Source organism: Lipotes vexillifer, unplaced genomic scaffold (assembly GCF_000442215.2).
Source record: "Lipotes vexillifer unplaced genomic scaffold, Lipotes_vexillifer_v1.1 scaffold1051, whole genome shotgun sequence".
In the NCBI taxonomy this organism is placed as follows: Eukaryota; Metazoa; Chordata; class Mammalia; order Artiodactyla; family Lipotidae; genus Lipotes; species Lipotes vexillifer.
The window spans coordinates 171,699-182,727 of NW_006785088.1; the positions used below are offsets into that span (position 1 = coordinate 171,699).

General features: G+C 35.5%; 1 protein-coding gene across 1 annotated transcript; it reads left to right on the plus strand.

Annotated features, from left to right (window-relative positions):
- Window positions 1–1,813: 1,813 nt before the first annotated feature.
- On the plus strand, window positions 1,814–7,717 carry NPFFR2 (neuropeptide FF receptor 2). The gene is given in 6 exon segments (XM_007472118.1): window positions 1,814–2,170; window positions 4,861–4,960; window positions 6,537–6,742; window positions 6,745–7,272; window positions 7,624–7,686; window positions 7,689–7,717. Coding segments are annotated over 6 exon segments (1,254 nt in total). The 5' UTR covers window positions 1,814–1,842.
- The last annotated feature ends 3,312 nt before the right edge of the window (window positions 7,718–11,029 follow it).

Genomic DNA, 11,029 nt, shown 5'->3' on the forward strand with positions numbered 1-11,029 from the left:
TCTAATTGAATCCACAGACAGATGGTTTTTATTAGTAACTCTTAGCTACCTACATTTTTCTCATACCTTTCTCATTTGTATTTAAAGTGCTTCCTTGTCTTAGGTACAAATATCTTTAAATGTTTGTGTGAAGGCTACTCTTTTGGAGACTTTGACTGAAATGATTTTTCTCAAACTGGTAGGTATTCTCAGTGTGTCTCTAGACCCCAAAGACATTCTCAGCTTGACTTTGTATAGCAGCCTACATCTGGTTCTACTCAAATTCCTTTCTTTTTCTCTTCTCCAAGCCCTCGCCTCATCCCTTGCTCACTTTGCTTTTCACTTCTTGTTTTTATTTCGCCTTAGGAATATGAAATACAGAAAAGCAAAGATGAATTTTAAAAATTTGAGGAAAGGGAAGAAATTAAATGGCAAAATAATGCGAACTGTTGGAGAAAAATGATCCTCTTTGAGTTATTTTATATTAGTAACAAACTTGTTTACTCCACTGTCAAATTGATTTTCATTTAAGGACACGTATAACCAACCTTCTGTCCAATTTACAGGGCATGCAAAAAAGAGTTGACAGGTACGCCTGAGACTGATGTCTTTAGAAAGGCCTGCTTGCAAGCTGGGCTCTGGGTTAGAGTCTGGGAACTTAAATTCTAAACAGTTCCCTATACTGATATAAAGTTTCCTTAAATGGTAGAGTGGCTCACTGTGCCTAGTTTGTTTGTACGACCACATAGTTCATGCCGCACGCTCACTTTCCATCTGGGAGTCTGGAATTTTGATATATACTAAAAAGAAGTTGCCTATATGACCACTCTCTAATTAAAAACCTTTTCACACATGTTGTCAAACTCAAACTTGTTGCTGGAGGAATTAAGCATGTCCACTGAGAGCGGACTCTTGGAAGCCTGTGCCTGGTTTCCTGCAGATTTTACTCCATGTGCCTTTTTATTTGCTGATTTTGCTTTGGATCCCTTTGCTATAATAAATATTAGCAGTGAATATACTATATGCTGAGTCCTGTGAGTCCTTCTAATAAACCACCAAACCTGGGAGTGTTCTTGGGGACCTCTGACACACATTGATTGAAATGTCTTTCTTAAGATTTATAAATTTTAAATAAATATTTATTGAATACATATTATGTGAATTGAATTATGCTATGTGAAACCAAGATAAGTAACCCAGACCTATTTTAAGAAATTCACAGTTTTGTGGCTATGTCAACATACAGAAGTGTATAAAAAGAATATCCAATTAACTGAGTCAAAGCAGAACAAGGAAAATACAAGAAGCTTATTTCAATGGAAAATCTGAAGATGTAGATACTTCATCTCGTTCAAATATCAGGAAAGCACATGGCATGTGAGTTAGCATGTTAGTTAGCAGAACAAGTAGGTTTTGACAGGTTATGCTATCTGAAGGCAGGAGGAAGAGGAGTTTTGGAGTGTTTCCCTTGAAACTTCACAAGTGGATAGAAGGTATAGCAAACAAGTGAATAATATAGAGTATATCAAGGAAATACAATATAATAATAATTGTTACTTGTGGCACAAAGTGGAATTTTCAAGTGCTCTTGATTAAAATCCTAATAATTTGAATGCCTTATTTATAACTCATTTTTATGCAAAATTTATGGATTATTATAGAAGGCCCATCAATATATATACATATCGCTGATACACTTCATTGTACAGCAGAAACTAACACAACATTGTAAAGCAAGTATACTCCAACAAAAAAAAATTCCATAGCATTTTAAAAGCATCTCTCTTAATCTCTCTTAAACTTAAGTTCTCCTGATTTCTAATCATGTTTTTCTTTTCTGCCTCTTCTTTGTTCAGGTCCATCATGAGTGAAAACTGGGACTCAAACTCTTCGGAAAACTGGCATCACATTTGGAGTGTCAGTGACACAAAGCATGATCTGTATGCAGATAGCAATATCACCTATGTGAACTACTATCTTTACCAGCCTCAAGTGGCAGCGATTTTCATTATTTCCTACTTTCTGACCTTCTTCCTATGCATGGTGGGAAATACAGTGGTTTGCTTTATTGTAATGAGGAACAAACATATGCACAGCGTCACTAATCTCTTCATCTTGAACCTGGCCATAAGTGATTTACTAGTTGGCATATTCTGTATGCCTATCACGCTGCTGGACAATATTATAGCAGGTATGTTGATTTGCATGCACCTCAAACATACTATGAGAAAATATTTGTCCCATATCCCTGAAGCCATCGCAGCGTCATCCATTCATTCACAAATATTTATTGAGTTCTAAGAACTGCTCCAAGTAGCTGTTCTCATGGGGTCTACATGCTAAAGGAGGATAAAAACAACAAACAAATAGCTATATAAGTAGTCAGAGAATAAAAAGAATTATGGAGAAAAATAGAACAAGTGACAGAGATGCAGTGTGGAAGCTGTTATTTTTATAGAGTGTTCACTGAAGGTCATCAGTGAATGGTGACACTTCTTACTGAAGACTTTGAATTTGCTTAACAGTTCAGGGCACATATAATATAGTAAAAATGTTAAGAATATTATGGGCTGTAAAGTTCAAAGAACGTGTGGTTTCAACTGATGCAATGTCTTCAATCTAATATAAATAGATATTTAAGCCCTCTTGTGGTTGGCTGAGAGATTTCCAACAGTTTTTGATGGAAGATGGAGTAACAGAACCAATAATTTCTCACAAAGCAGTAGTTTCATTCATATAGTGGTAATTTACATGTGCAACATAAGTCATGGTTCGGGTATTACCCTAGAGTACTTCTGGGCCCGTATTACCACTTCTTTAGCACTACGTCATACACTCTGGAAGTACAGGAACAGTGTATCTATACCTCCCAGTACAGTTTTGGTGCATAGTACCTGCTTAATAAATATCTGTTGTATTAGCACATAAAGTCAACAGCCATTTCTGTTATCATATTTTAAATTCTTGAGCTATTTTTATATTCTTTGTGTTCCTTGTACTATCATGCACATATTTTTCATGGACAAAATGTATTTTATCTCTGAGGTTATGAGTAGTAATTTTCTTTGTTTTTTAATTTTTTGTCTACCTAATTCAGATTAGTTTTCTCCTGTTTCATTCTTCCTATTTGTTTTAGTTTCTTTCTTTTATGGTTGAGGTTTCCCTAACAGTCAACTACTATTTAACTGCTTGTATTTCAGAGTGAGGTACTATGTGGCTGCTTTGAACCTCTGCAGGACTGGGGTTTGAGGTTAGGCTCACTCTCGGCTTCACTAGTCTGGGTCATTCATTGGGAAATCCACAGCTATCAGAATCTGCCAGTGAAAATATGTCAGTGTTCTTGGAAGGATCACTTGCCCCAGAAGGAAATTCTCTAATCTACTGCCATAGGGACTAGAAGTCTGGCAGCTGCATTCTAGAGCTGAGTGGGTCTCTCTACCAGCAGTAGGAGCACGTGCAGAGTGTATATGTACTTTCACTCTATCCTCCTGCATCATTGTGACATAAAGCCATTCAAGCACCAATTTTAAGATGGTCTGGATAGACGACAGAATGATTTTTTAAGTATGCTTGGCTTATTTAGGTTACTGGGAATATCTTTAATTAGATAAGAGTATTTTTTAAATAAGCTATAGGATATTTTTTAAAAGATAAATTTTAAAAATCTGAGCAATATGTAACATTCATCTCTTGGGAAACTAGAATATTTGCTAATTGAAGAATAGTGTTACTTTCCTGTAATAGCAGAGGTGTGTATAGAATATCAAACTCTGACTCTGATTTCATTGATATTAAATATCAAATATAATAATTTTACCAATTTCTTTTATAAACATTCTAGTAACTGGAGTTCAGTTAGGAAGTTATTCAAACAGACTACTTTTGTTTGTGCAAAGTGCTCTTTATTCTCCAAGTATGTCTTAGTCAGTTTAGGCTGTTATAACAAAATACCATAGACTGGGTGGCTAAAGCAACAGACATTTAATTTCACAGTTCTGGAGGCTAGGAGTCTGAGATGAGGGTGCCAGCATGGTCGGATTCTTGGTGAGGTTCCCTTTTCTGATTGGTAGATTTCTGTGTGTTCACATGGCCTTTACTCAGTGCATGCACGTGGGGAGAGGTCTCACGCTCTCTTCTTCTTCTTATAAGGGCACTAATCCCATCATGTGGCACAATCCCCATGGCCTCATCTACATCTAATTACTTCCCAAAGGCCCCACCTTCAAATACCATCACATTGGGGGTTAAAGCTTCAATATATGAATTTGGGAGGGAACACATTCACTCCATAACAAAGTACCTCTGAGGTAAATTATGTCACTAGATTATATATAATTAAATATTAACTTTATTTGTTATACGTGTGACTCCTGATTCCTCATAATTTATGGAATACATTTCCAAATTAGAGAAACAATATTCTTCCTGTTTTATTCATTTAAAGGGCATTATTGCATGAGGGTTAATGGTTTGGACTCTGGAACCATACTGCTAGAGTTTAAATCCTTAATATGCTTCTAACTAGCTGTGTGGCAAGGTATGTGATATTTGTGTGTTTGTTACGTATTCTATATCATTAGGAGAATAATAAAGCCTTCAAAAGCCTGTTGTGGGGATTAGATATGTTAATAGATGCAAAACATTTATTACAGTGTATAGAATGTTGAAACTACTGTGTAAGTTTTGACCTTATTAGTATACTGAAAAACAGAGATCTGAATGTATTAATGAAAATAATGGGAAACATTAATTGTTCCCTGGATATCATTTAGGAAACAGTTGCATCTGTCTAATTTCATGTCTTTCTCTTCATAATTCCAGTGAAATTAAAAAATATATATATGATCTTTCCAAAGACTAACTGTCCCACTTCCCTTTCAGGATGGCCTTTTGGAAGTACAATGTGCAAGATCAGTGGCTTGGTCCAGGGAATATCCGTTGCAGCTTCAGTCTTTACTTCAGTTGCAATAGCAGTAGATAGGTAGGTCAGCACCAAACTCTGAATCCAGAAAATTGGGCATATCTGCAACTAATCCATCTAACCAGTGAAAAATGTATAATCTACTAAATTTGGGTATATCTGCTTAAAACTGTAGCCGTAATATGTACCCCTTTAAGAGCAAGGCTTATATATATATGTATATATATATATGTATATATTGTATACACACACACTAAGGGTTCAGTAATAAAATAAAAATACTGAAGTTTCCATATTTTAAGATTAAATAATTAGGGATGATGCATGTCTTAGTTTGGGCTGCTATTAACAAGATATCATAGACTATTTGTTGAATGAATAAATGAAAAAATAATATTTGAAGATTCAATAGCTGGTTTACAGAAAGAGCAAAATACCTAGAATTGCACCTTTGAAGTTACCCATAATTTAAGGGTGAGTAAATGGGAGAATTCACTGATTAGAAGACTAGATGAAAACTTGGAATTTAAGACAGAAGAGCTTACACCTTCAGTGGAGGACAGTGGAGCAGTCAAAGCTCAAGATAACTAGTCATTATATAAAGATAAGATAAATTTGTTTGGAGTTGCTGATGGGCCACTTAAAAGCTCTAAGTTTCCTTACCTGCAGATCTGGAAAGTATTAATTTTCAATTTTATAGAGTCATCACAAAAATCAAAGAAGATTCAATAGCTGATAGTACTTTGAAAAATATAAAATGTTATACAGTTATGTAATAGTATGATTATCTTATAATGAACATAATGAATATCAGTAATAACAAAATTAAGAATCACAATAACAAAATAGCAGTAAAATGAATCAGGCTTACTCTACATACTGATAATTGTCATGCTCAACAGAGGACACAGAACACTGGGAAGGTGCATAAACAGAACTCATCATGGGAACTCAGACTCATAGGTGTGAAACAAACCACCAAAACACTTAGTGGCTTAAAACAGTAATGCTTTTAATATTTGTCACAACTCTGTGGACTGGCTGGGTGCCTCTGTGTGGTTCTCCTACTCTGTGCCTTGTAGCTGAAATCACTCATGCTTTTGCTTATGCCATGCTTGCTAATGTTCAACTAACTGGCCAAAGCAAGTTGCATGGCCGAGCACACAGATTATGTGTGAGGGGACCACAGAAAGGCATGAAGGGACATTTAAGAATATGGGCTCTGGAGCCAAAATACATGTGTAAAAATCATGTGTAATTATGGGCAAGATTTTTTACCTTTTCTAAGCCTTTTCCCCATCTTTTAAATAAGAAAGCTTACAGAGGCAATCCATGCAAACCAACGGAAAGGAGCCTGGAACAGAATATTAAATGCTCATGTTCAATGTTGACTAGTTACAATAGTACTTTGATTATTAATAGTGTCTGATATACTCCACTCATTAATTTTTTGAGTTGAATTTTATCTCATATATTAATTACAGAAACTGGTAATGCACGCCTCCCTACTAATGGTAACTTTCTATATTTGAGGGGGAATATGTATGGAAGACTGTAATTACTGAAATAAATTTAATTGATGACTTGGTCAGAAGTTATGAGGCTGTCCTTCACTGATATTTGCCTTTAATTACAGGTTCCGGTGTGTCGTCTACCCTTTTAAACCAAAGCTCACTATCAAGACAGCGTTTGTCATCATTATGATCATCTGGGTCCTGGCCATCGCCATTATGTCCCCATCTGCAATAATGTTACATGTACAGGAAGAAAAATATTACCGAGTGAGACTCAACTCCCAGAATAAAACCAGCCCAGTCTACTGGTGCCGGGAAGACTGGCCAAATCGGAAATGAGGAAGATCTATACCACTGTGCTGTTTGCTAACATCTACCTGGCTCCCCTGTCCCTCATTGTCATCATGTATGGAAGGATTGGAATTGCACTTTCCAAGACAACAGTGCTCCGCTCAGGCAAACAGAACCAGGAACAGTGGCACGTGGTGTCCAAGAAGAAGCAGAAGGTCATTAAGATGCTCCTGACTGTGGCCCTGCTTTTCATTCTCTCCTGGCTGCCCCTGTGGACTCTGATGATGCTCTCACACTATGTTGACCTGTCTCTGAATGAACTGCGGGTCATCAACATCTACATCTACCCTTTTGCACACTCGCTGGCCTTTGGCAACAGCAGCGTCAACCCCATCATTTATGGTTTCTTCAATGAGAATTTTCACTGTGGTTTCCAAGATGCTTTTCGCCTCCATCTCTGCCGAAAAAGAGAAGAGCCCAAGGAAGCCTACACCCTAAGAGCTAAAAACAATGTGGTCATCAACATATCTCATCTGTCAGCTCAGGAATCTACAATTAAAAACCCACATGAGGGCTTCCCTGGTGGCACAGTGGTTAAGAATCCGCCTGCCAAGGCAGGGGACACGGGTTCGAGTCCTGGTCCAGGAAGATCCCACATGCCGCGGAGCAACTAAACCCATGAGCCACAGCTACTGAGCCCTTGCTCTAGAGCCCACGAGCCACAACTACGGAAGCCTGCGCACCTAGAGCCCGTGCTCCGCAGAAAGAGAAGCTATCGCAACGAGAAGCCCGCACACAGCGACGAAGATTAGACTCCGCTCAACACAACTAGAGAAAAGCCTGTGCACAGCAACGAAGACTCAACGCAGCCAAAAATAAATAAATAAAATAAATAAATTTATTTAAAAAAAAACACACATGAGGATATTGTGCTTTGTAGGAAAAGTGCTGAAAAACCCATATAGGAATTAATGATCAAGAATTAGAACTTACCGATAGCAATGAGATGTAAAAGGAGCTGGTGTGATGATTTTAACTCTACTGTGTGTTATATGGTGAAATACTGTTGCTTTTTATGGCTTTGTACTTCAGTTCTTCTTAAGAATGTTAGAAGCTCTCTCTGGAAAATAGTAAACAAAATGACCTTCTGTTTGTAATCAATCTTACTGTATTTAAAATATATACAGGGACCCATATACAAATTTGCCTGAATGAATCAATTTTCTAGGACCAGTTTTCAAAGCCTGATCTTTTCCAACTTAGCTATTTGTGTATGAATCAAGCATGTGGTTTATGTGTATATATATGTATGCAACACACATACACACATATACATTTTCTTCAAATGGTGATAAATGGGCAGTTCTTTGCATGAGAGCACATTTTATGAATTCTCCCTTTGCTTTTGAATTGGAAATTTTAGACTACAGAACTATTTATCTGTTTGTGCTTTTAAAATGTACCTAGCTTTCTTAGAAATAAGAACTACAATAGCAAATAAAGGGACACTGTATTTCTTTGTAATTAAAAGTTGATTTTTTTTCCTTTCAAAGAGTACAAAGTTGGTAAAGTCATAACATTGTTCCATAGGAGTTATTGTTGGCTTTTAAATATTTTCACAAATGAATTTAAGCCCTAGCTGAACCCATGTTTCTTGCAGAGGTGATTCAGGATCCCAACTTGACCTCCTTTCTAATAGAATCTCTGACATAAAGAAACAAATCTTTTAATAATGCAGCAGGTGGCAGAAGGATGGTAGCTCTCTTCTAAAGGGTTTAATCAGAGATGTTCAACAATCATCATAAGACTACCATAAAGTTTGAACAGAGCAAGACTGATTATTCCAGATCTCCTACTGGGCACAAAATGTAAGGCACAGAAGTCCTACTGGATAGCAAGTTAATACTATTATTAAAAAGAGAATGGTGAACCCCTGGATTCTGCTAGGTTATGTAGTGACAATAGTTTACAATAGTTGTAAATGCTAGCTTTTATTCTAGGATGAGATAGTCCTTAGAAAATTGGGAATTATAAAATAACAAATAGTTTGGCAAATAAAAATAAATCTCTGGGCCTGGACCTATCATGTTTTTCCAATCATTAACATGGTTCAGGCTAAAAGCTTTTCAACTTTATAGGCCTTTGAGAAAATAATTGTTCAGTTTTCAACTGGTTTATGCTATATGATATTTGAATATGTATGTGTTACATATTTCCAAAACCTTTTTCAAATTTCATTATTTCCTCTACAGCATATGGTCTATGTGTTATGAAGAACTTATTTGGGACTTCCTCAATAACCATTTTTCTGATTATAAAACTAATAAAAATTACATTATAAAATATAAAAACAGGTATTATAAAAACAATACCTGATACTTTTAGAGTTTTCATGAAGTACAGAATAGTACAAAAATTACATGTAATTCCTCTTTAAGGAAAAAAAAAAAAAACCAGTGAAAACACTTATTCTAAACAAAAGTTAGATCAGCATCTTGTATGTATGTCTTTGCCAAGAATGATTATTTAAGAATGATTATTTTGTTGTTGCCTACCTCACAGTATCATTAACACATTAAATTTCTTTCTTCAACTTTGCTACTTAATTGTGGAAAATCATTTAAATTTGTTGTTTTGATTACTAGTGTAGCTGAACATTGTTCTGTCTCTTACTAATTTGTATTTATTCCTCTTCTCATTCTTAGTCCATTTTCCCATCATATTTTTGTTGTTTTTGTCTTTTATTTATTGCTATGCATTTTTTGTATCAGCCATCAATAACAGGCAGAATGATCTTTTTAAAAAACATAAAAATAATGTCACTTCTCTGCTTAAAAGCCATTAATCATTTCTTTTCAAATTAGGAAAATAAAACAAACTCCTTACCAAGACTTATACACCTTTACTTTTCTGCCCCTGTCCACCTGTTAACCTCATCTCAAACCCAACTCTCATCATTTACACTGCCTGCCTGTATGTTACTCTATCTTTGCCAAGTTCTTTGCTGCTTCTGGGTTTGCCCCTGTTTTCTTCCTGCCAGAAATGTTCTTCCCATTGGCCTCCACAGGCTGGCTCTCTCATCCTTTAGGACTCAAACTAAAACTCCCCTGAGCTTTGTTTATTCCTTCATAGCAATTCTCATTATCTGTAATTATGTTCAGAACTCATTTATTTACTTGTTTACTATCCATATGCCCTACCAGAAGGTAAACACTATAAGGGCAGGAATGTTGTCTTGTGTATCACTGTACCTCCATTGCCTGAGCAAGTGTTTGGCACATAATGGATGCACAATAAATATTTATTGAACCAATTAATTAAGTAGTTGCAAATATTTTCCAGTAATAATTTGCATTCTAATTAATTTATGATTGTTATATTTTATTTTTAGATATTGAAAATAATTCAGAATATAATGGAAACACTGGATAATTTAGAAAAGCAGATGAAATAAAACGATTTCTTATCTGGTCACCTAGTGATAACCACTCTTTCTGTCATCTTGGGGCAGGTGTACATGCTTTCTTTAGCAAAGTTAGGGTTCTAGGGCATGTACATTATAAGTTTTTATTCAGTTATAACGTTATTCATTTGTGTATCAAGAACACATTTCCATGTTGTTTAATATTCTTCAAATATTTTATTCATGTTAATACCATTCCTTAATTTATTAAAGTTCTTCTTTGTGGCTGAAAATATAAGTTACTTCTTAAATCTATAAAATGATGCAGTTATATATACCTTGTATAATACTGGGCATATTTATAATTATCTTAGAATAGACTTATAAAAAACATAATTGCATGACTAAAATGCATGTACGTTTGTTAATATTTTAATACACATTGTCAAATATTTCTTCAACAGGTTTTAATATTTTATACTTCCCTTAGCGGTGTTTGCTCACTCACACACTCTCAAATATTGCATATTCTATAAAACAAATTTTTCCTGCTAGTTTGGTAAGATAGAACGTGTATCCCCATGTTTAATTTCATTTCACTGTTATGCAGCTGGATGTTAAATTAATCTTTATTCAGTTTGATTCATTTGTATTCACTTATCTTCACTTGTATATGTAGAGGAGGAAAACATTTCCCTTCTCTTCTTGGTTCTTTGGCTGACCTAATAATTAAATTGACATAAGACAGAGTAACAGGAGAAAAACAAATTTAATTACATATGTATGGGAGCCCCACAAAGACATGAGAGGCTCCTGGACAGTCAGGCAATTGCGGCTTATATGTCATCCTGAGCTGAGGAGAAGTGGGGTAGGGGTTGAGATTTCAAAGGAGAGGAAGACTATTCACAGGAAAATGGGAAG